This window comes from Phallusia mammillata, chromosome 3 (assembly GCF_965637545.1).
Source record: "Phallusia mammillata chromosome 3, kaPhaMamm4.hap1.1, whole genome shotgun sequence".
Taxonomy (NCBI): Eukaryota; Metazoa; Chordata; class Ascidiacea; order Phlebobranchia; family Ascidiidae; genus Phallusia; species Phallusia mammillata.
Window position 1 is genome coordinate 25,668,505 of NC_137254.1, and position 24,555 is coordinate 25,693,059.

Genomic DNA, 24,555 nt, shown 5'->3' on the forward strand with positions numbered 1-24,555 from the left:
GATGAGTGACGTAACTATTACGTCATGTTTGCGAGCGACTTCTAGTTTTCGTGGTCTTTGTGACTCAGAATTTTCTGGAATAAACCAAACATTAAACATTGCTAAATTTCAGGCAGAGCTGCGGTTTTACTTGACGCGAAATAAGCACGTTCTTAGGGTAACAAGGTAATGGATACTTTTCAAATCCAAATTTTCCAATGTTTTCGGTATTTAAACAACACCAAGTCGTGTTGTAGGCTAAATATCACAACATCGCATGTCTGAAATGCCAATGGAGCAAATAAAGTTGTAGGTTGAAGATTTCCACATATCTGTTCGTAAACGTATTCAATTCTATAGCGACAAGCAAATTATGTCGAATAAATGTTCGGTGTTGTAAGTTGCAAAAAAACATTTACTCTTTAAAATGTTACATCGTGAAGATATGTGTGAACCACCATGGTTGAAATACACCCGGCATATTCTAAGAACAGACTGATGTACGTGGTGCTAAGAAACTATGACAAACCAAACAACATCCTGATATTTGACGTCATGTCAATTAAAATGCGCCGTACAAGCGTCGGCCTCAAACGGAAGTCCACGTGTAACCTATACAAAGACTGCATTATAAAGCCGAGTTCAGAAAGTTTGTGTGTCACAGAATTGTTGCAGTTACGTACTATATCGCGAACGGTACCTTTTCAAAATAATACAAGTATAATGTTGAGTGCAGCCAAATTTTGTTACAACTCAGGAATTGATTGCATTGCGCCACAAAATGTATATTTTTCTCAATGTCAGTCACAAACAAACCAGAACAACTAGAACCACCTGTGACCTTTTACACAGCAAACGCTTCTAAAAATAACATAAAAAAATATTCATAATTAAACAAGCAAAACGGCGTATTGTATGTTAAGTGGAAGCCCGAATAAACGTCCATCACAGATACTGACGCCATAAGAAGAGGAAGTAGCTTACCGCAAAAAAGTCGCAAGAGTGCCTTTACCACTGCTAGACGATACATAAAACGTGTACCAGATAGTTGATGTTAAATAAAGCGTAGAAGTTTAGAGAACTTTACATCAGCTACAACTCCATAGAGGGAAGAGCAGGACTAAGTAGGTGGCGTTTTCAGTGTTCCTAACAAAAAAAAAAAAAAGATGCGTGAGGGTTAATTAATCTCAAAATATGTTTGTTAAACCAGTTAAAGTTTAATACATTTCATGCAGGTAAAGTATATGATACCAACATATATGTCGTTGGCGAGAAGCGTGCACAAATGCGTTTAACTAAAGAATTAGAAGGGTAGCTTAATTATGGAATTTTGTTTGGGAATATATCAAGTTTTAAGGGTTAACTTAATGCTTTTCTTTACATATTTAAGCACTTCCGTTTAAAGACTTCTGTGTTCGTAACTTTACCCGTTTAACCTACTTTGTGTTTTCGTGTATGTCAAGCAGCTTACCAATGAACTCTAAAGTACAAAAATATTTACAAGGAAAATGATCTTGGTGAACAACACGACGAATGGAAACCTGACTGGATTTTCGCCTATCGAACGTCATCAACAAGCGCCATGGCTTGCTGCCACCGTTCTATGTTGTGTATGCGTTTTCTTGTCCCTGTGGTTGTGCATAGCTATGCTTTGCTATGGGATCCAACACCGAAAGTTCTCAAGAAGCACCAGTGGTTTTATTCTGTACTTGCTTGCCTTTGTTGCGGTTACATCTGGTCTTTCGTTTCTTATCAGCGTTATGTTCTCCATCAACATAGGCTTTAATGCAAGTGAGAGCGATGTTTGTAATATTCTCACCAAATTTTCAGTCGAACTCCTGGTCACATCCAACTCTCTGGTATATTTCTTCTTATGGACAAAACAAGCGACGTTATACCAGAGTCCAACACTTAAACACCTTCTACATAGATGGATCAAAGTTATGATTTATACCAGTGTTGTCCTCATGGTTTTTGGAGAACAAGTCGTTGGCATAGCTTTCAGCGCGCTTAATGAATTTGCATCCACTGAATTCGGTTGTCGGTACGTTGACGTGTACCACAAATGGCCGGCGCTTGCTGCTTCGTCTGTAAACTCTATAGGCCAAGTATTAATGCTGTTCCTGCTTTTATATCCTTTTCATTGCGTCAACCAAAGAAACGGAATCAAAGCCAGCATGCCCATGGTAAAACGAACTACAGTCACCACCTTTATATGTGTGTTTTTGTCGGACGCTGTTGCTGGCATTGTAAACTGGTTCTTGGTAACCCCAACCAACCAACTTCCTTTGTCTATATACGGCTGCAGCGCAACAGCAAACTTGATGGCCGTTTTATTCACATATGAGACATGGAGATGCATTATTGTTTCGCCGTTCGGTGGCGGTATAGCGTGGAAAGGCAAAACACCTGTGGTGTCAGTTTCAACCAGTACAAATGAGTTTCAGACGGTACACCTGTAAAGAACGATCGAGATCCCATGGTCAGAACCTAATTCATATACCTATGCTACTGTGTGGTTTTAGTGATAGCTTTATGGCCACGACGAACGTATTTGAAACAGGTTGCCAACCAGATTAATATAAATTGTTTGTGTATAATTAGATGTATTCATTATTCGAGTGACTGTATGAGTGCGTTTGTCAGTATCGAGCAAAAACAGTCTAAAAGTAACAAGGTGATGGATACTGTTTATATCCAAATTTTCCTGTGTTTTCGATCTATAAACACCGCAAAGTAGTGTTGTCAATATCACAACATCGCACGTCTGAAGTGCCAACGGAGCAAAATAAGTTTGAGGATTTTAATATACCAAGCCAAAAACATATTCAACTCTATGGCGACAAGCAAATTAAGTCGAACCTTTTTTGAGTGTTGCATCGTAAAGATATGTGTGATCCATCATGCTAGAAATACACCGACAGGTTCCAAGAACAGACTGATGTACGTGGTGTTAAGAGTATGACTAAACCAACCAACATCCTGATGTTTGACGTCATGTCAATTAAAATGTGTCTAAAGAGCGTCGGCCTAAAACGGAGGTCCACATGTAACCTGTACAATGACTGCATAATTAGACCGGGATCAGAAAGTTTTTGTGTCACGGAATCATTGCTACGTATTATATCGCGAACGGGACCTTTTTAAAAATATTACAAGTATAATGTTCAGGGTCAGCGAAAGTTTGCGCCACAGAATTCGCATATTCATCAGTCGGCGTATTCACAAGGCAACCAGGAAAACTAGGAACTCCTGTGACCTTTTCCACAGCGCGCATCGCAAACGCTTTCGACAGTAATATAAAAAAATTCATAATTAAACGAGCAAAACGGCGTATTGTAGGTTAAGTGGGAGCCCGAATAAACGTCCATCACAGATACTGACGCCATAAGAAGAGGAAGTAGCTTACCGCATAAAACCGCAAGAGTGATTTTACCATTGCTAGACGCTACATAAAACGTGAACTAGATAGTTGATGTTCAACACCATAAAGAGTAGAAGTTAGCAGAACTTTACATCAGCTACAACTCTTTTTTAGAATATTCTCAGAATCGTTTTATGTTTGTTAAATAGGGTAAAGTACAATACATTACATGCGGCTAAAATATCTGATACCAGCATATCTGTTATAAGCGAGAACGTGCACAAATACGTTTAACTAAAGAAGAACAGTTAGCGCTTCGTTCCGAATAGGATGGAGAGCAAAAAGCTTATTTTGACACCTTGGCATTACAATGTTGCGTGTTTTGCTCGAAACTTCCAACTTTTCCCATAGTTTCGACGGAAAAGAGTTAGTGGCGAGGAAGGAAGTTCAGTAGCCTAATGCTGATGGAGTTACGATTTTATTTCGCAATCAATATTACAAACCTCCAAGGCAAGCTCGTTGTATCTTTAGGTTCAATTCAGGAGTTTTTATCAGTAGGAGGACAGACGAACATTACTGCAATAAAAATTCACCTCAAAATGCTGATATAATGTGTGAGCAAACTTTAGCTTTAAGTGTTGCGGGATTTGTTTAAAGAGTGCTAGAGACATTTCAGGGCAGGATGTATTCAGATGGTTTGGTTTAATTCTCCGATTGTTCTCTATGAAATTTTAAGTTTATTTTTGGATTTAATCGAAATCATAACTGCCAGAATACTTGTAACAGAATACATCATGCAGACGTTCCAACAATCGCTGTTGTCACAATCAGTGCTGGCTGTCAATCGAGTTAGAACCAGGTATATATAGGTACTTAGGTGAATGCAGGGTGTGTGAAGTGACGTCACCGCCAACAAAACGGCCCTGGTGACTAGAAGGGTAGCTTATTTGTAGAATTTTGTTTGGAAATATATCCAGTTTAGGGGGCCACCTTAATCTTTTTCTTCTTCTTATTTATGCACACCCGTTTAACCTTTTTTTCTTTTTTCGTGCATGTCAAGCAGCTTACCAATGAACTGTAAAGTACAAAGATATTTAGGGAAACAAGGAAAATGATCTTGGTGAACAACACGACGAATGGAAACCGGACTGGATTTTCGCCTATCGAACGTCATCAACAAGCACCATGGCTCGCTGCAACCGTTCTATGTTGTGTATGCGTTTTCTTGTCCCTGTGGTTGTGCATAGCTATGCTTTGCTATGGGATCCAACACCGAAAGTTCTCAAGAAGTACCAGTGGTTTTATTCTGTACCTGCTTGTCTTTGTCGCGGTTGCATCTGGCCTTGCGTTTCTCATCTCCGTATTGGTCTCCGTTAACATAGGCTTTGATGCAAGTGAGAGCGATGTTTGTAATATTCTAACGAAATTTTCAGTCGAACTCCTGGTCACATCCAACTCTGTGGTGTATCTCTTCTTATGGACAAAACAAGCAACGTTATACCAGAGTCCAACGCTTGAACACCTTCAACACAGATGGATCAAAGTTATGAGTTATACCAGTGTTGTTCTTATGGTCCTTGGACAGCATTTCGCCGGCATAGCCTTCAACGTGCTTAATGTATTTGCATCCACTGAATTCGGTTGTCGGTACGTCGACGCATACTACAACTGGCCGGCGCTTGCTGCTTCGTCTGTTAACGCTATAGGCCAAGCTTTAATGCTGTTCCTGCTTTTATATCCTTTTCATTGCGCCAACCAAAGACAAGGAATCAAAGCCAGCATGTCCATCGTAAAACGAACTACAGTCACCACCTTTATATGTGTTTTAACGGATGCTGTTGCTGGCATTGCAAACGGGTTCTTCATACACTCAAGCAACCATCTTCCATTGTCAATATACGGCTGCAGCCCTTAGGCAAACCTTATGGCTGTTTTATTCACATATGAGACTTGGAGATGCATTATCGTTTCGCCGTTCTGTGGCAGTAAAGCGTGGAAAGGCAAAACACCCGGGCTGTCAGTTTCAACCAGTACAACTGAGTTTCAGGCGATACACATGTAAAAAAAATTCGAGATCCAATGGTCAAAACTTAATTCATTTAGGACCTTAAAACATGGCTGTCATTTTCCTATGCTACTATGCGGTTTTAGTGTTAGCCTTATAGCCGCGATGAACATTTTTGAAACAGGTTGTCAACCAGATTAAACATAACTTGTTTGTGTATAATTAGATTCATTATTTGAGTGCCTGTATGAGTGCCTTTGTCAGTATCGTGCAAAATAAACTCTAATCTCGAGTAATGCTTTGAATTGTGGCGACATTGCTACGTAAAACTTGACACAGGAAATTACCTTGCAGGTTTCAAGGAATAGACTTGGATATGACGCATATAACGCGAGGCTTTGAAACCTAATTACTGAAAGGAACAAAATTGAAACGGTCGACAAACAAAGCACATTTTGCAGAAATAACAAAACTCTTGTATCTGATGTGGACCCCAATATCACTAATGGCATTAGCATTTGCCGAAGCGTTTGAATAACAAAGCATGTCGCAAGCCTGTTATAATCATAAAAGCGGAAGATTAGATACCTGAAAAAATAGCGCACACGTACGTAGAACAGCGTCAAGCGTGTGAATCAAGACAAACTGAACAAAAAATAGAACAGTTGGCAAAAAAATCTTAGCGTAATTGGCACAGTTAGCCTCGTTCTGAAAAGGGTGTAGACAACAAAAAGCTTGTTTTGACACCTTGGCTCTTCAAATTACAAGCACTAACATGGTGCGAAGTTTCGGCGGAAGAGTGGTATTCGCGAGGAAGGAAGTTCGATAATGATGTTGATGTTACGATATACCACGCGCGAGCATAACTTTGTTTCGCAGTCAATCTTAAAAACCTTCAAGGCAAGTTGTAAGTTTAACCTTTAGGTTCAATTTTGTTTTTGTTATGTTTAGGAGGGCTGTCGCAGGTTGGTATTAAGCTACTGCAATGGAAATAACCTCAAAATGATAATGTTTGCGCAAACTTTCGCTTTATTTACGTTTTGCGAGATTTACATTAGACGGGATATTGGGGCATTTTTGGCTAGAATGGTGTATTGATATGCTTTGGTATAATTCTCTAAATGTTCTCTTTAAAGGTTTAAGTTTGGTTTGAGATTTTTATCAAAAGCACATCTATCAGAGTACTTGCGAGTGATAGAATACATCATGCAGACGTTTTAGCATTCTCTGTTGTCATAATCAGTACTGGTTGTCAATCGAGCCAAAACCGCACACATATAAGCACTTAGAAAAAACGGTGAATGCAAGGTGTGCGAAGTGACGTCACAACCAAGAAAACGGCACTGGTGATAGAAGGGTAGCTTAATTATAGAATTTCTCGTTTGCAAAACTTGTTTGTGCGTAACTTTACCCGTTTAACCTACCTTGTGTTTTCGTGTATGTTAAGCAGCTTACCAATGAACTCTAAAGTACAAAAATATTTAAGGAAACAAGGAAAATGATCTTGGTGAACAACACGACGAATGGAAACCAGACTAGATACTCGCCTATCAAACGTCATCAACAAGCAACATGGCTCGCTGCAACCGTCCTGTGCTGCGTATTCGTTTTCTTGTCCCTGTGGTTGTGCATAGCTATGCTTTGCTATGGGATCCAACACCGAAAGTTTTCAAGTAGGACCAGTGGTTTTATTCTGTACCTGCTGGCCTTTGTAGTGGTTGTATCTGGTCTTGCGTTTCTTATCTCCGTTTTGGTCTCCGTTAACATAGGCTTTGATGCAAGTAAGAGCGATGTTTGTAATATTCTCACCAAATTTTCAGTCGAACTTCTTGTCACTTCCAACTCTCTGGTGTATCTCTTCTTATGGACAAAACAAGCGACGTTATACCAGAGTCCAGCACTTGAGCACCTTCAACACAGATGGATCAAAGTTATGAGTTATACCAGTGTTGTCCTTACGGTCCTTGGACAGTATATCGTTAGCATAGCTTTTAACGTGCTCAACACATTCGCGTCCACTGAATTCGGTTGTCGTTACGTTGACGTGTACCACAAATGGCCAGCGCTTGGTGCTTCGTCAGTTACCTCTATAGGCCAAGTTTTGATGCTGTTCCTGCTTTTATATCCTTTTCATTGCGCCAACCAACGACACGGAATGAAAGCCAGCATGTCCATCGTAAAACGAACAACGGTCACCACATTTATATGTGTTTTATCGGATGCTGTTGCTGGCATTGTAAACTGGTTCTTGGTAACCCCAACCAACCATCTTACATTGGCAATATACGGCTGCAGCGCATCGGCAAACCTTATGGCCGTTTTATTCACATACGAGACATGGAGAAGCATTATCGTTTCGCCTTTCGGTGGCAGTAAAACGTGGAAAGGCAAAACACCCGGGGTGTCAGCTTCAATCAGTACAAATGAGTTTCGTACGGTACACCTGTAAAGAAAATTCGAGATCCCATGATTAGAACATGACTGTCATTTTCCTATGCTACTCTGCGGATTTAGTGTTAGTGTTAAGGTCACGACGAACATATTTGAAACAGGATGCCAACCAGATGAATGTTCGGTGTTGTTTAATATATTTGTGATGTGTTCATTGGAGTGACTGCTTGTATTCGTGCTTTTGTCAGTATAGTGCAAAAAACGTAATCCTAAGTACTGCTTTGAATTGTGGTGACATTGTTACGTGAAACTTGACACAGGAAACTACCTTGCAGTTTTTAAGAAATAGAAATGGATATAACGCATATAATGTGAGTTTCAAAACCTAATTGCGAGATGAAACAAAATTGAAATGTCTTGCAAAGAAAGCACATGTTGCGAAAATAACAAAACTCTTGTATCTGATGTGGACCCTAATACCACCAATGGCATCAGCATTTGCCGAACTTGTTTGAATAATAAAGCATGTAGCAAGCCTGTCCTAATCATAAAAGCGAAAGATTAGATACCTAGAAGAACAGCGCACACGTACGTGCAACAGCGTCAAGCGTGTGAGTACAGCCAAACTGAACAAAAATAGAGCAGTTGGCAAAACTATCTTGGCGCAATTGGCCTAGACCTTTTGAAGCTTTACCGCAATTATAGATTGCACGCGTGCTTGCTCACCGCGAAAACCCTAAATTTATTTTATCATATCTTTCCTTGGCGAGAAGCGTGCACAAATGCGCATAACTTTGAAGTGGAACAGTTGGCGCTTCTTTCTGAAAAGGATGTAGACAGCAAAAAGCTTATTTTGACACCTTAGCTCTTCTATTTTCAAACACTACCATGGTGCGTGTTTTGTTGCAGCCTTTCGCGCAGTTTCATCAGAAGAGTGTTAGTCGCGAGGAAGGAAGTTCGATAATGATGTTGAAGTTACAATATACCACGCACAATCATAATTTTGTTTCGCAGTCAATCTTAAAAACCGACAAGGCAAGTTGTAAGTTTAACCTTTAGGTTCAAGTTAGTTTTTATTATCTTTAGGAGGGTTGTCGCAGGTTGATATTGAGCGTGCAATGAAAATAAACCTCAAAATGTTAATGTGTGAGCAAACTGGCTTTGTTTACGTTTGGCGGGATATGCAAAGGTTGAGTCACTGGGCAACAAAAATTTTTTTTTCACTGGTGTCTGTAATGTTTTAACTGATTTTGACTAATTCTAGTGCACTGATTTCAAAATTGCAATCGGTTTATCTGTATCACGTCTAGTTTTCCTGTTATGGTACACCCTTGTTTGAAAAACAATCAATATGTATACACTATAGTGAAACTGGTTTTGAGTATTTTATTTGGAATTAACGTTATTGCAAGAACAAAATTTCGAATTTAATTTCACATGTAACAGGTGGACACTCCTAACAAACAAAATTCAACACACAAAAAAACAAAAAAATGTTTCAAATTTGTAAGTTATCATGTATAGGCCTACACATGTACTTTGGTAACTTTTGGAACTGAGTGGCAGCAATATCGTCCCGTTTAATTGACCAACAGCAGTTAGCCAGGACCACATTATTCCCTCTTCCCTGACACGTTTCGTTTTACTGATATCCTGTTGGAACCTTTCAGCTTAATTCTCATCATTTATATCCCCTACGTTTTAAGGAAAGTGTAGCTTTACACTCATTTTTGTGCCAAATTTTTCAGACCACTTAATAACTTAGTTATGTACCCTTCCTAACAATTTCAGTCCCTTTCTACTGTTTTTCCATTACTGCAATATTCAAATCAACATTAGGTAAGTGTAGCCCATTGCTTTTGTCCTAAACCCCTAAACCCACATCGAAGTGTGCAAGATAAGCACATTCGATACAGATATTTTTTTTCTTTTTAGTTATGTTGTATGGATATTCACCAGTAATGTAGCATAAAACATCTTGTTATTTCATGCAACACCTTATAGATGACCTAGCCACTATTAATTCTAGTTTTACCAGCTTGCTTTACTAATCTAAAAATCACTCCATAAAACACGTTTAAAGTTACCGTTAGCCTGCACCAATCATTCTTAGACAGAGCATAAGCATAGAACGCATATCCCAGCTATGAAACTGTACGAAATTGATGTGTATAATGTAACAAAACTTTAACAAACACATAAAAGCTTGATTTCAAAGTCATTGAATCAATATAGTCATAAATTTTAATTTTATAAATAACTCAAAAAGTTGACCTGATTAAAGAAAACCATAATGATTTTCGAAATCAGCACCCTAAAATTAGTCAATATCAGTTTTAACATTAAAGACACCAAAAATTGTGTTGGCCATTGATGGGACATTTTAGGCTAGAAGGATTTACTCATATGCTTTGGTTTAATTATCCGATTGTTTTCTTTGAAATTTTAAGTTTAGTTTGGGATTTTTATCAAAAACATAACGACCAGAGTACTTGCTCGTAATAGAATACATCATGCAGACGTTTCAACAATCGCTGTTGTCATAATCAGTGCTGGTTGTGAATCGAGCTAGAACCAGGTGTACAAAGGTACTGAGAAAAAAGATGAACGCAAGGTGTGCGAAGTGACGTCACAGCCAAGAAAACGGCACTGGTGATTAGAAGGGTAGCTTAATTATGGAATTTTGTTTGAGAATATACAAAGTTTTGGGTTACCTTAATTATTTCTTTACATATTGAGGCAAAATCCCGTTTGAAAACTTCTTTGTACGTAGCTCTACCCGTTTAACCTAGTTTGTGTTTTCGTGCATGTCAAGCAGCTTACCAATGAACTCTAAAGTACAAAAGAAACAAGGAAAATGATCTTGATGAACAACACAACGAATGGAAACCAGACTGGATTTTTGCCTGTCGAACGTTACCAACAAGCTCCATGGCTTGCTGCTACCGTTCTATGTTGTGTATGCGTTTTCTTTTCCCTGTGGTTGTGCATAGCTATGCTTTGCTATGGGATCCAACACCAAAAGTTCTCAAGAAGTACCAATGGTTTTATTCTGTACCTGCTTGCCTTTGTCGCGGTTGCATCTGGCCTTGCGTTTCTATCGGCGTTATGGTCTCCATCAACATAGGCTTTACTGCAAGTGAGAGCGATGTTTGTAATATTCTCACCAAATTTTCAGTCGAACTCCTGGTCACATCCAACTCTTTGGTGTATCTCTTCTTATGGACAAAACAAGCGACGTTATACCAGAGTCCAACACTTGAACACTTTCAATACAGATGGATCAAAGTTATGAGTTATACCAGTGTTGTCCCCATGGTCCTTGGACAGCATATCGTTGGCATTGCCTTCAACGTCCTTAATGAATTTGCATCCACTGAATTCGGTTGTCGGTACGTTGACGTATACCACAAATGGGCCTCGCTTGCTGCTTCGTCAGTGAACGCTCTGGGGCAAGCTTTAATGCTGTTCCTGCTTTTATATCCTTTTCATTGCGCCAACCAAAGACACGGAACCAAAGCCAGCACGTCCATCTTAAAACGAACTACGGTCACCACCTTTATATGTGTTTTAACGGATGCTGTTGCTGGCATTGCAAACTGGTTCTTGGTAATCTCAAGCAATCAACTTCCATTGTCAATATACGGCTGCAGCGTAACAGCAAACCTTATGGCTGTTTTATTCACATATGAGACTTGGAGATACATTACCGTTTCGCCGCTCGGTGACAGTATAGCGTGGAAATGCAAAACACCCGGGGTGTCAGTTTCAACCAGTACAACTGAGTTTCGGACGGTACACCTGTAAAGAATATTCGAGATCTCATGGAGAAAACCTAATTTATTTATTACCTTGAAACATGGCTGTCATATTCCTATGCTACTGTGCGATTTCTTGTTAGCTTTATGGCGACGACGAACGTATTTGAAACCCGTTGCCGACCAGATCAATGTTGTTAATATAATTTGTTTGTGTATAGTTATGACTGTAGTAGTGCTTTTGTCAGTGTCGTGTAAACACGGTCTAGGGGTCACAAAGTAATGGATACTGTTTATTTAGGAATTTTCCACTGTTTTCGGTATTTAAACACCGCAAAGTCGTGTTGTAAATATCACAACATCGCACGTCTGAAGTGCCAACAAACCAAAAAGGTTGTAGATCGTGATTTCAATATATCTGGCACAAAGAATATCCCATTCTATGGCGACAAGCAAATTAAGTCGAACCATTTTTGAGTGTTACATCGTGAAGATATGTGTGATCCATCATTCTAGAAATACACCGACAGGTTCCAAGAACAGACTGATGTACGTGGTGCTAAGAGACTATGACAAACCAATCAATATCCTGATATTTGACGTCATGTCAATTAAAATGTGTCTAAAGAGCGTCGGCCTAAAACGGAGGTCCACATGTAACCTGTACAATAACTGCATTATTAGGCCGGGGTCAGAAAGTTTTTGTCTGACGGAATCATTGCTACGTATTATATCGCGAACGGGACCCTTTTTCAAATATTACAAGTATAATGTTCAGGGTCAGCCAAAGTTTGCGCCACAGAATTCGCATATTCATCAGTCGGCGTATTCACAAGGCAACCAGGAAAACTAGGAACTCCTGTGACCTTTTCCACAGTGCGCATCGCAAACGCTTTCGACAGTAATATAAAAAATTCATAATTAAACGAGGTAAACGGCGTATTGTATGTTAAGTGGGAGCCCGAATAAACGTCCATCACAGATACTGACGCCACAATGAGAGGAAGTAGCTTACCGCATAAAACCGCAAGATTGCCTTTGACACTGCTAGATGCAATATAAAACGTGAACTAGGTAGTTAATGTTCAACACCACATAGCGTAGAAGTTTGAAGAACTTTACATAGGATACAACTCAAAAGAGGGGAAGAGCAGGACTAAGTAGGTAGCATTTAAATTCCACATTTTTACGAAACTTGAATTTCAATGCAAAAAGATGCGTGATGGTCAATTATTCTCAGAATCGCTTTATGTTTCATCAAATCGGGTAAAGTATATTACATTCCATGCTTTGTGGCAGCCTTACCCGTAGTTTCGGCGGAAGAGTGTCAGTCGCGAGGAAGGAAGTTCGATAATGATGTTGAAGTTACAATATACCCCGCGCAATCATAATTTCGTTTCGCAGTCAATCTTAAAAACCTTCAAGGCAAGTTGTAAGTTTAACCTTTAGGTTCAATTTTGTTTGATTATGTTTAGGAGGGCTGTCGCAGGTTGGTATTAAGCTACTGCAATGGAAACAAACCTCAAATGACAATGTGTGAGCAAACTTTAGCTTTATTTACGTTTTGCGGGATATGCAAAGAGTGCTATTGAGGCATTTTAGGCTAGAAGGATGTAATCATATGCTTTGGTTTAATTATCCGATTGTTTTCTTTGAAATTTTAAGTTTGTTTTGGGATTTTTATCAAAAACATAGCTACCAGAGTACTTGCTCGTAATAGAATACATCATGCAGACGTTTCAACAATCGCTGTTGTCATAATCAGTGCTGGTTTTAAATCGAGCTAGAACCAGGTGTATATAGGTACTGAGAAAAAAGGTGAACGCAAGGTGTGCGAAGTGACGTCACAGTCAAGAAAACAGCACTGGTGATAGAAGGGTAGCTTAATTATAGAATTTCTCGTTTGCAAAACTTGTTTGTGCGTAACTTTATCCGTTTAACCTACTTTGTGTTTCCGTGTATGTCAAGCAGCTTACCAATGAACTCTAAAGTACAAAAATATTTAGGGAAACAAGGAAAATGATTTTGGTGAACAACACGACCAATGGAAACCTGACTGGATTTTCGCCAAACGAACGTTACCAACAAGCACCGTGGCTCGCTGCAATAGTTCTAGATTGTGTATGCGTTTTCTTGTCCCTCTGGTTGTGCATAGCTATGCTTTGCTATGGGATCCAACACCGAAAGTTCTCAAGAAGCACCGGCGGTTTTATTCTGTACCTGTTGGCCTTTGTCGCGGTTGCATCTGGCCTTGCATTTCTTATCTGCGTTTTAGCCTCTGTTAACATTGGCTTTATCGCAAGTGAGAGCGATATTTGTAATATTCTCACCAAATTTTCAGTCGAACTCCTGATCACATCCAACTCTGTGGTGTATCTCTTCTTATGGACAAAACAAGCGACCCTATACCAGAGTCCAACGCTTGAACACCTTCAACACAGATGGATCAAAGTTATGAGTTATACCAGTGTTGTCCTCATGGTCCTTGGAGAGCAAGTCGCTGGTATGGCCTTCAACGTGCTCAACGAATTTACATCCAGTGATTCGGTTGTCGTCGACGCGTTCCACAAATGGCCGTCATTTGCAGCTTCGTCTGTTAACGCTGTGGGGCAAGCTTTAATGCTGTTCCTGCTTTTATATCCTTTTCATTGCGCCAACCAAAGACACGGAACTAAAGCCAGCGTGTCTATCATAAAACGAACTGTGGTCACCACATTCATATGTGTTCTAACCGACGCTTTTGCTGGCATTGCAAACGGAATCCACGTACGTTCTAACAACAATATTACATTGTCAATATACGGCTGCAGCGTAACGGCAAACCTTATGGCCGTTTTGTTTACATACGAGACATGGAGATGTATTATCGTTTCGCCGTTCGGTGGCAGTAAAGCGTGGAAATGCAAAACACCTGTGGTATCAGTTTCAGACAACTGTTAAGAAAATTCGAGATCCCATGATCTAAACTTAATTCATTTAGGACCTTAGAACATGGCTGTCCTATTCCTATGCTACTATGTGGTTTTAGTATTAGCCTTATAGCCACGACGAACATATTTGAAACAGGTTGCAAACCAGATTAAACATAACTTGTTTGTGTATAATTAGATGTATTCATTATTCGTGTGACTGTATTATTGCTTCTAACAGTAACGTATAAAATAAAGTCTAATCGTGAGTACTGCTTTGAATTGTTGTGACATTGCTACGTGAAACAAAATCGACAGATGAGATACCTAACCAACTTGTTGACTATGTCTGAGGCAACATGCACCAGATGATAACAAATTGTAGGGAAAAACTTTGCTGCATAACTAATAAGTGACAAACGAGTTGTAAAATAAAAAAATGCATGTACATAGGCCAAACTGTATATGGTTGAGAATGATACAGAGGCAAAGGAAACTGCACAGCATCTGTACTATGCTATACTATAGCAGGGATCGGTAACCACTGACACGTGTGCCATGGATGGTATGCTAGGTGGTTTTTCATGGCACGCCAACCAATTTGAGTGTTTATATGAAAGAAACAATTTAACCTGTTACACTGCTTGTTTATAGATTTTGTCATGCCATTGTCTTAAAATTCAGCCTTACATGCACAAAAGACTCTGCTTCCTCTTTATTATTGATATCTGCTGGCACGAACCACTATTATTTAGAAAAACGTTGGCACACGAGGTCATTAACACATGGAAACAACAAGTAATGTGGCACGTGTCGCCTAAAAGGTTGCCGACCTCTGTATTAGAGTATTGAAGGTTTATGCAAACCATGTTAACTGGGTTATCAAATTTTGTCAAAAGTTAGTCATCTATTTGAGCTCTGTTAGCGGTTTCAATTGTCATAACTAAAAGCTACGTCAAACCTGACGTAAGGGCATGTATAACACACGTAAGTAGAACAGCGTTAAGCGTGTGAATCACAACAAATTGAATAGAAAATTGAGCAGTAAGCGCAAAAAACTTGGCGTAATTGGCCTAGGGCTACTGAAGCTTTTGCCGCAATTATAGATTGCACACGCGCTTGGTCACCACGATAACCGCGCATTCGTATGATCATACCTGTGATTGGCGAGAAGCGTGCACAAGTGCGTTTAACTTTGAAGTAGAACAGCTAGCGCTTCGTTCTGAAAAGGATGTAGACAACAAAAAGCTTGTTTTGACACCTTGGCGCTTCAAATTTTAAGCGCAACTAAGTCTGCGTGTTTTGTTGCAGCCTTTCCGGTAGTTTCGTCGGAAGAGTGTTAGTCGCGAGGAAGGAAGTTCGATAATGCTGATGAAGTTACGATATACCACCTGTTAGCATAACTTTATTTCGCAGTCATGATTAGAAACCTCCAAGGCAAGCAAGTTTTATATTTAGATTCAGTTTATTTATTTTTTATTTTTAGTAGGGCTGCTGCAGGTTGATATTGAGCTACTGCAAAGGAAATAAACCTCAAAATGATAATTTGTGAACAAACATTAGCTAAATTTACATTTTGCGGGATTTTCATGAAGGGTGCTATTCAGGCATTTTATGGTAAAAAGGATGTATTCAGATATTTTGGTTTATTTCTCCGATTCTTCTGTATGGAACTTTAAGTTTGTTAGGGAATTTTAATCAAAAACATAACTGCCAGAGTATTTGTGCATAATAGAATACATCATGCAGACGTTTCAATAGTCGCTGTTGTCGTAATCAGTGCTGATTTTCAATAGAGCCAGAACCGGGTATATAAGCACTTAAAAAAAGGTGAACGCAAGGTGTCTGAAGTGACGTCACAGCCAACAAAACGGCACAGGTGGTGATTAAAAGGGTAGCTTATAATTATGGAATTTTGTTTGGAAGTTTTGGGTTACCTTAATGCTTTCAAGAGTCAAGATTTTATTTGTATTGTCACTTTATCATCACAGTTCCATCGTTGATTAGTTAAGTAAACAGCAAGGACACCGAAAGCTTTTCTTTACATATTTTGCACATCTCATTTGGAAGCTTCTGTGTACGCAACTTTTTTAACCTTTTTGTGTTTTTGTGCAAGTCAAGCAGCTTACCAATGAACTGTAAAGTACAAAAATATTTAGTGACACAAAAGGAAAATGATCTTGGTGAACAACACGACGAATGGAAACCAGACCGGATTTTCGCCTGTCGAACGTCACCAACAAGCGCCGTGGCTCGCTGCAACCGTTCTAGGCTGCGTATGTGTTTTAATGTCCCTCTGGTTATGTATAGCTATGCTTTGCTATGGGATCCAATACCGCAAGTTCTCAAGAAGAACCAGTGGTTTTATTCTGTACCTGTTGGCCTTTGTCGCGGTTGCATCTGGCCTTGCGTTTCTCATCTCCGTTTTGGTCTCCGTCAACATTGGCTTTATCGCAAGTGAGAGCGATGTTTGTAATATTCTCACCAAATTTTCAGTCGAACTCCTGGTCACATCCAACTCTCTAGTGTATCTTTTCTTATGGACAAAACAAGCGACGTTATATCAGAGTCCAACGCTTGAACACCTTCAACACAGATGGATCAAAGTTATGAGTTATACCAGTGTTGTCCTCATGGTCCTTGGGCAGCATGTCGCTGGCATGGCCTTCAACGTGCTCAACGTATTTGCATCCACCGACTTCGGTTGTCGTTACGTCGACGCGTACCATAAATGGCCGTCGCTTGCTGCTTCGTCAGTTAACGCTATAGGCCAAGCTTTAATGCTGTTCCTGCTTTTATATCCTTTTCATTGCGCCAACCAAAGACAAGGAACCAAAGCCAGCATGTCCATTGTAAAGCGAACAACGGTTACCACATTTATATGTGTTTTAACGGATGCTGTTGCTGGCATTGCAAACGGGATCTTTGTACTCTCAAGCAACCATCTTCCATTGTCTATATACGGTTGCAGCGTAACAGCAAACCTTATGGCTGTTCTGCTCACATATGAGACATGGAGATGCATTATCGTTTCGCCGTTCGGTGGCAGTAAAGCGTGGAAAAGCAGAACACCTGTGTTGTCAGTTTCAGACGGTACACCTGTGAAAAAAATTCGAGACCCCATGATAAAAACCTAATTCATTTACGAACTTGAAACATGGCTGTCATATTCCTATGCTACTATGTGGTTTCAGTGTTAGCCTTATGGCCACGACGAACGTATTTGAAACAGGTTGCCAATCAGATTAATGGTCAAAGTTTTGAATGGTGGTGATATTGCTTCGTGAAACTCTAATATAACGCATTACTGGAATAATAAAAATCTTTAATCTGATGTGGACACTGATAATGACATTAGCATTTGCCGAAGCGTTTGCGTAAGCATGTCGCTTTTGACGTCTATTTGGCATTTTATATTCGTCATTAAAGTTTTTTTTAAAAAACACATGTGTGTACAATACACCTCATGCATATCATAGCTCTTTGTTGTGGAGATACGCCAGTAAGCCTAAAAATAAAATCGACAGATCAGATACCTAGCCAACTTGTTTACCTTCCCTGAGGCAACAGGCACCAGATGATAACAACATGTAGGGTAGAAATAGCTGCATAACTGCAACAAGTGGCAAAGCTGCAACAAGCTGTAAGTTTTGTATTAACAAGTTTGGTTTTCTTTATTGAGATGCTGCTTTCGGTATACACCGTAGTTCTAGGTCTGGCAACTTACAGCAACGGTAAGAAGAATGTTTTTGACAATGAAAGTTTTCTGCGTTGGGTTTATCATCTTTCTGTTTGTTAATCTATTGTATTTCTTAACGGCATACGGCTGGCATACAGTAACGTGCAACAGCATTAAATCATTTTTCTCTCGCAATACGTAACGTATTTTAGTTGCAAATCTTTAATAGATAGACAAAATAAACTTCAAAACTATTTTGCGGTCAAGTGGTAAGTCGGTTTCGTGTTGAATAGATATCAACTAAATTTGACTGTTGTGGCATGAATTTTTTGTGCACTTTGGGGAGCTTTAACAAAATTGTCCTATAGCATTCAGATGTATGACATGCCATGGGTCCAACTTTGAAGAATGCGATGTCAATGGAAGAATGACTGAGTGCATGAACAACCAGGTATATCGTTTGGTATTTCCTTTTTACAAGGACCCAACCACGCGTGATGTTAAGAATGTAGTTCTGTAAGTTTGAGTTAGCTAGTAACAAAAACAACTTGTTCAGTTATTTTAAAGTGTGAGACGTTAATATATGTCCCAAGTGATTGGAGCAGAAGAAACGGCAAATATTACGGCATTATTCTTTACAGAATATGTGCGAAACGGTTGTAAGACGTTACGAAAACAAACTTCGAGTCATCAAGGGATGCAAAAACAAGATGGCGTGCGAAATAAATCAAGGCCAGGTAGGCTAATTCACTCTACAATACCACAGCTAACACTTGCTAATGCATTTTGCTGCTAGAACGTATTCAACTCTGGCAAATCAACCCAATGCAACTCGGATCAAAGAAACTCAGTGTGCACTTGCTGCTGTAGTGGTGAGCTTTGCAATGTCGGCCATCCTACCTGTGTAACCTACTACCAACCACCACCAGGTAAACTTCACTTGAGCACTGTGTTGGTACTTTTTAGATTTGTTGTCTTTCAGAAGGTCGTTATACTACAACAGTGTTTGTAATTCAAATTTAACAAAAACCGAGTCTGCCTAACGTTACAATAACGTGCTTGCATGAGATACATCTGAAAGTAAAACAAAAAAAAGATGTTGCCAAACGTCTTTCGATCTGGAAAACTTGTAAAATGTAAAACCCTGAAAACCTTTATTACAAAACTTGTATTTTGATAGCAAATGACTGTCCCTCCGTGCCAGCCACACTACCTCATGGTGAGATCGTTTGTTTAAATGGGAACAAGCCTGGATCGTTGTGCGAATATCGCTGCACGTCTCAGGACTATGATGTATGGCCTCTACATCGTGAGCACAACATTTGTACAAACAATGGAACCTGGGCCCATGAACTTCCATGTTGTGCAAGTAAGTGTCTTCTACTGCGTTTTAGACTAAAAGATAAAAATTCAATTGCCGTCTTTAGTTGTTTACACCTTGAGCACCATCCTTTCTGCATAACACGGGTGGTTAGCTTCTATAGTGCCCTCAACCATCAAGGTTTACTTCAGTCGGGTGTTTACTACGAGTGTGCCAACCAATTTTCTTGTGAGCTACCTCCACATAACGTTTCATAATACAGTGTAACTGTCATAATCTCCAAAAGTGTTCTCCAATATTTTGTGTAAATATCTGGTCCATACGTAATCAATAATCATAAAGACTGGTAAGTTTGAAACTTTTCGATACTTTTATAGCTTTGTAAAGATCATAAGGTACATTTACTTTTTGCAGGACCATGTCCCCCCTTCTACCTTTACGACGATTTATGGTTGATTCATTATTCCGGACAGGATGCCGAATTGCTGCTTAAGCACACGATCGATCTGGTTAAAGCGTAAGTAGTATGTATGCAAGCTCCGAGGGACAAAGACGCAACAAATATTTCTTAGGCTTATGTTCCACAAAACACATAGCATGTTTTAAAATAAATTGGGTCAAATGATTCTAGAAGTTAAGTATTGTTTTTCACAGCGGGCGGTATGCTGATGACGCGATGATGGCAGCTGTAATGTACTTCAGTGGAAAACCAATCGAGTCAAGCATTATCAATTTCAACGATTACAATGGCAGTGAAACTCGGCTTTTTGAGTTAATCGAAGAAAGACTAAAGATAACCAACGAAGGTATTGTGACAAACTTTACATATCTTGCCTGTATCAGCACATAAACTGCAAGTCATTTTAAATACAAACTGTCTATAGTATATTGGATGATCACGAGTCTGCAGAGACTCATGAAGGATGGATACAAAAGTGGCGTATATTAACAGATTAAATACTTTGATCAGTCTGAAGTCACTGTAAATGGGTTGAAAAGTTATTTATTGATCTCTGAAATCTAAAATATTTTGAAACGTTTTTAGATTGGGACTGGAACTGTTTTTGTCTGGAAAATTTATCTTTTTTAAATGTGGTAGTATTCACTTCTTAACATTTCACAATCTTGCAGGACCGGTTAACACTGGAGCAGCGATCAAATACGCTCTGGATAATATGTTGACTCCGGGGGCAGGGCTAAGAGACAGTCGTGTACCGAAAGGAATTAGTCTTCTTACGAACACCAACTCAGATGACGAGGTTAAAGAAATATCAGATGAAGTGAGACGGCGTGGATTTTGGGTAAGTAACAAATTGCTAAAATACAGGATTTGTTACAGTTGTATTTTGCTAACGATCAAATGGAACTTTTTGACAAGTCGTCAAACATAGTTGTCATGGTTCAATGCAAAAACACTAACAACCATGGTGAATGTATGCATAGAGTAAGCATTCCTTACTTAAAAAGAATTTTTCAAGTTCAAGTTGTACCTATAACGCATATCAAATCTGAAACGTATGTGCTAATATATTGGATATCAGCTACATCACGCAATAACCCCTCCCAGTTTTTGTGAAACAATATGACTTCATTGATACAACAAACTTAATAGATTATGCATACAAGTACTAACTCTTCTGTTAATTCCGGACAACGTCGCATCTTCTATGTTTTGCAGTTAGAAATTTACGGATGGGAACTACATGGTTTTAAATTCGACCGAAAACAACTTCTCGAAATAGCTGGGGCTGAAGAGAATCTCTACATTTACGACAAACACCCGGGAGATTTTACCCACCACGATTTAAACACCCTTACCAGCACCTTTTGTTCAAACCCTTGTGACCACGTTTTGCATGATCATCCTTAATAACCGCTTTTATGAATTTAAAATGTGTGATACAGTAACCCTTTTATTAACCACAAATCACCTCATTTAACGTAAAAATATGTCATAAAAATATATTTCGTGTTTGTTGTCTGGTCTTTGTCAAGTTTAGAACATTATGGGTTATGAATGTGCCAATACTATTTGTTTGAATATTCAAAAAAAGATATAAATATCATCAAGTCGATGGCTTAGAACGAAACAACGCAAGATATATAATGCGGTCCTGATATGCACGCAATTTAATAACCGGATGTAGAGGTTTTCCAAGTATGGGAAAAATGAAGGAAAGAAGCAATTTTTTGACGTGCCATTGCAAAGACGCCTCAAAGCGCTCGACCTTAAAAATTTCGTAAAAAATAATGCCAGTTTGTTAACCCGGCCCGAGGCAAAACAGACCGGACTAAATACTGATATGCAGGCAGCAATTTTTAAACACAACCGCAGACAAATTGCCACCAATTTTAAGTGAAATTAGCGAAATGCTGTGTTCTGCAATATGAAGCTTTATTTGATTTAATCTTATATAGAATACAAAAAAATTAAAAATGATACGATCTTTTAGCGTGGAATTTTTTTTTAAATTTGTAGAAGGACAAGAGGTCAAGTGGTTGGATCAGTGTAAAGTAAAAACCCTCTGGGCAGTTTTTAAATATAAAACTCGACTCTAACCTTCCATGTCGATTGATCCGATCGTGTTACAAGAAGTGGACTATGCTGTTTCATTGGTTGCAGCTTCTGGTGCTGGTTAGTTACCTGTCGAGCAGTAAAGGTAAGTTACATAAAACTATAGGATATAAGACATTTCAAGAATATTCATTTGCGATAAAATACAAACAGTTTTGCCTGTTAAACATTTAGCTTTGGAATGTATGACGTGCGAATGGTCAAAAAGTATTGATGAATGTGATGCATCGGGATACCTGTCAGTATGCCGGTCAAATCAGGTAAAATTGCACGTATAAGCCACGGCTACAACATACATATTCCACGTAATGATGACAAAAGTGTTTTTTTTTCTGACGAAGAAATCATGTGCAACGACAGTCAGAAGATACAAAGACAGTGTCCTTGTTAGAAAAAACTGCAAAAATCGAGAATCTTGCAGGAGTAACCAGTTGCAGGTAGCGTAAGGATTGCTCGTACACAATTATTTATACATGATGGTGGCAACGTTTTTTTATTATTATTAGAACTCCAGACACTCGGGAAGGTCAACTCAATGCAACTCCGACCAGCCAAACTCAGTTTGTACTTGTTGCTGTAACGGTGACAAATGTAACGTTGGGGGTCTTACATGCACAAGAAACTTTCGGGGAATAGAATATGCAGGTTATGTAAATTAATTTACTTTAGGACAGTGATACTGCAGAAACCAGACGCACAGTGTTTTTGCTAACTATAATTTTGATGTCCGGTTGTTTCGAGTACCCGTTTCACGCCTTCGTTATTAACGTATCAAGGCATTGGATTTAACCTACTCTATCTACCTTGCAGGCCCATGCCCACCTTACCAACTTGTTGATGTTGCAATGGTTATTCATTATTCCGGCGAAAACGCACAAAGACAACTTAAGGCTGCACTGGATTCTGTGTTACACTTGTAAGTACGTAGCTGTGTGTAGTACGTTTCGGAGAAATTTGTCACAAGAGAACGATAAAATTAAAAGCTCTAAATCGGGCTTGATTAACTGAACTCAAACTTTATCAAAGTGGTATCGTGGCGGAAGATGCAGTCAAGTATTCGCTGTTGTACTACAGTGAGGATCCGATCGAATCCAGTCTTATTAAATTCAACGAGTACGGAGAAAATAAGACTCGTTTGCTCCAACTAGTGTCTGAACGGGTCAAGATTTCAAACACAGGTCAGTTAAATTCAAAAATTGCAGGCTTTGTCAAAAAATATTGTTTATAGAGGGAGGGTCGCAGTGAATGACTGTTAAGGTGACTGTTCACAACTTTCTGCGTAGCAATATATAGCTAGGATGAACCTAAATCCATATCTGGGAGCAGCCCTGAAGCGTCCGATTGGCTGATTCGGTATACGTAGACCTGACGTACTGTGACTTACTCTATAGGGGGCATTTAACGATGTTTTGATAAGCAACCTGTTCAAGTCGCAAGATAAATGGACAATCTGCAATTTTGCACAAACATATAACTTGCTTGGTTGGAAAAAGTACAACTAACCATATTGTTAACACTGTACAACAGGGGACGTAAACACTGGAAAGGCAATAGTTTATGCATTGGAAAACATGCTGACCCCCGAATTCGGTATGAGGGACAACAGAGTGGGAAAAAGCCTAAGTATATATCTAAACACAAATCCTGATGACGAAGTTAAAGGCCCAGCAGATGAAGCAAGAAAGAAAGGGTTTCAGGTGTGATATAAGTTCGTACAATCATGGTCTTAACATCACGACTTAGCTAATTGGGTTCATGGAAGCCCGTTGTAAGCTTAAAATCCCATTTATGTACATAACAGCGCACCTAAGTCAGGCACGTTTTTATTCTTTTTTTTGCGCTGAAAATGAAAGAGTAAAACACAACGAGTTCAAGAACTTCATTACGGAAATTCGGTCTGCATTGGTCCAGAAAATGTAGCAAGAACACAATGATTTTGGATGCAAGTTTTGACAACAAAGCCTAACCAAATTTGTTTCTATTTTCCTTGGCAAAAGCGCCGCCCATTTTACTCTTTTGTTTCAATGGAATATGGCAACGCGTAAAACAGTATGTTTCCGCCGTATTGCATTTGTCGAAAGAGAGTTTTCCGATTATATTTTGTCGATTCATATTATAATGTTTGTCTTTAGGTGTACGTTTTTGGTTTTGAGAACGAAGGATTTAAGTTCGATCGCCGGAAGTTGCTCGACATAGCAGGGGAAGAGAGCCACATATTTACCTACGAAAAGGATTTCTCTAAAATCGATAATGATAAAAGACAACACCTGAAAGACCAGATTTGCTCGAACCCTTGTGATCACGTTTTACACGACCATAAATAAAAACTTGGCGTTTTACAGCATTTTACACAAGAACAAATCAGTGGACTTTTTTCGCAAAAAATAAATATTTCTAATTTTATTACAAGCAGCTACGGTCTTTTGTGGTGCCAAATTACATAAAATAAGTCTTTACGTAGCAGACAAGCCCCGATCAGATTAAGGCCCCCCGCAAAAATGTTGTTAGCCTGTGGGCGTTTAAACATGAAGAATTAAACAGCACACTTAAACTAGGCCTCTTCGCCTTTAAGAC

General features: G+C 39.2%; 6 protein-coding genes and 2 pseudogenes across 9 annotated transcripts; all 8 read left to right on the plus strand.

The window, feature by feature from the left end:
* The first annotated feature begins 1,429 nt into the window (after positions 1-1,429).
* LOC145220568 (uncharacterized) lies at positions 1,430-2,681 on the plus strand. Its single transcript, XM_080087783.1, has one exon. The coding sequence runs from the start codon at positions 1,488-1,490 to the stop codon at positions 2,439-2,441; it is 954 nt and encodes a 317-aa protein (XP_079943909.1). The 5' UTR covers positions 1,430-1,487; the 3' UTR covers positions 2,442-2,681.
* A 1,773-nt stretch (positions 2,682-4,454) lies between these two features.
* LOC145220566 (uncharacterized) lies at positions 4,455-5,437 on the plus strand (annotated as a pseudogene).
* Positions 5,438-6,108: 671 nt separating this feature from the next.
* LOC145220569 (uncharacterized) lies at positions 6,109-8,886 on the plus strand. Of its 3 annotated transcripts, none has more exons than XM_080087785.1 (2): positions 6,109-6,255; positions 6,835-8,886. In XM_080087785.1, exon 2 carries the CDS (start codon positions 6,847-6,849, stop codon positions 7,795-7,797), a length of 951 nt encoding a protein of 316 aa, XP_079943911.1. In that variant the 5' UTR covers positions 6,109-6,255; positions 6,835-6,846; the 3' UTR covers positions 7,798-8,886. The 3 variants fall into 3 exon arrangements, with proteins under 3 accessions (XP_079943911.1, XP_079943912.1, XP_079943910.1); XM_080087786.1 differs by lacking the exon at positions 6,109-6,255 and having other exon boundaries at positions 6,266-7,021; positions 7,169-8,886; XM_080087784.1 differs by lacking the exon at positions 6,109-6,255 and adding an exon at positions 6,266-6,705.
* Positions 8,887-9,106: 220 nt separating this feature from the next.
* On the plus strand, positions 9,107-11,717 carry LOC145220565 (uncharacterized; annotated as a pseudogene). The gene is made up of 2 exons (XR_013858218.1): positions 9,107-10,391; positions 10,558-11,717. The product of XR_013858218.1 is annotated as an uncharacterized LOC145220565 (transcript).
* Positions 11,718-12,892: 1,175 nt separating this feature from the next.
* Positions 12,893-14,678, plus strand: LOC145220571 (uncharacterized). The gene has a single exon (XM_080087787.1). It carries the CDS (start codon positions 13,517-13,519, stop codon positions 14,435-14,437), a length of 921 nt encoding a protein of 306 aa, XP_079943913.1. The 5' UTR covers positions 12,893-13,516; the 3' UTR covers positions 14,438-14,678.
* A 1,220-nt stretch (positions 14,679-15,898) lies between these two features.
* LOC145220567 (uncharacterized) lies at positions 15,899-17,740 on the plus strand. Its single transcript, XM_080087781.1, has one exon. The coding sequence runs from the start codon at positions 16,581-16,583 to the stop codon at positions 17,541-17,543; it is 963 nt and encodes a 320-aa protein (XP_079943907.1). The 5' UTR covers positions 15,899-16,580; the 3' UTR covers positions 17,544-17,740.
* A 225-nt stretch (positions 17,741-17,965) lies between these two features.
* LOC145220562 (uncharacterized) lies at positions 17,966-21,378 on the plus strand. Its single transcript, XM_080087779.1, has 9 exons — positions 17,966-18,140; positions 18,454-18,536; positions 18,727-18,822; positions 18,882-19,014; positions 19,266-19,454; positions 19,821-19,923; positions 20,061-20,212; positions 20,538-20,707; positions 21,085-21,378. Exons 1-9 carry the CDS (start codon positions 18,089-18,091, stop codon positions 21,274-21,276), a joined length of 1,170 nt encoding a protein of 389 aa, XP_079943905.1. The 5' UTR covers positions 17,966-18,088; the 3' UTR covers positions 21,277-21,378.
* Positions 21,379-21,423: 45 nt separating this feature from the next.
* Positions 21,424-24,317, plus strand: LOC145220563 (uncharacterized). Its single transcript, XM_080087780.1, has 8 exons — positions 21,424-22,066; positions 22,156-22,241; positions 22,323-22,418; positions 22,488-22,626; positions 22,792-22,897; positions 23,008-23,159; positions 23,509-23,678; positions 24,114-24,317. The coding sequence occupies exons 1-8, from the start codon at positions 22,009-22,011 to the stop codon at positions 24,303-24,305; spliced, it is 999 nt and encodes a 332-aa protein (XP_079943906.1). The 5' UTR covers positions 21,424-22,008; the 3' UTR covers positions 24,306-24,317.
* The last annotated feature ends 238 nt before the right edge of the window (positions 24,318-24,555 follow it).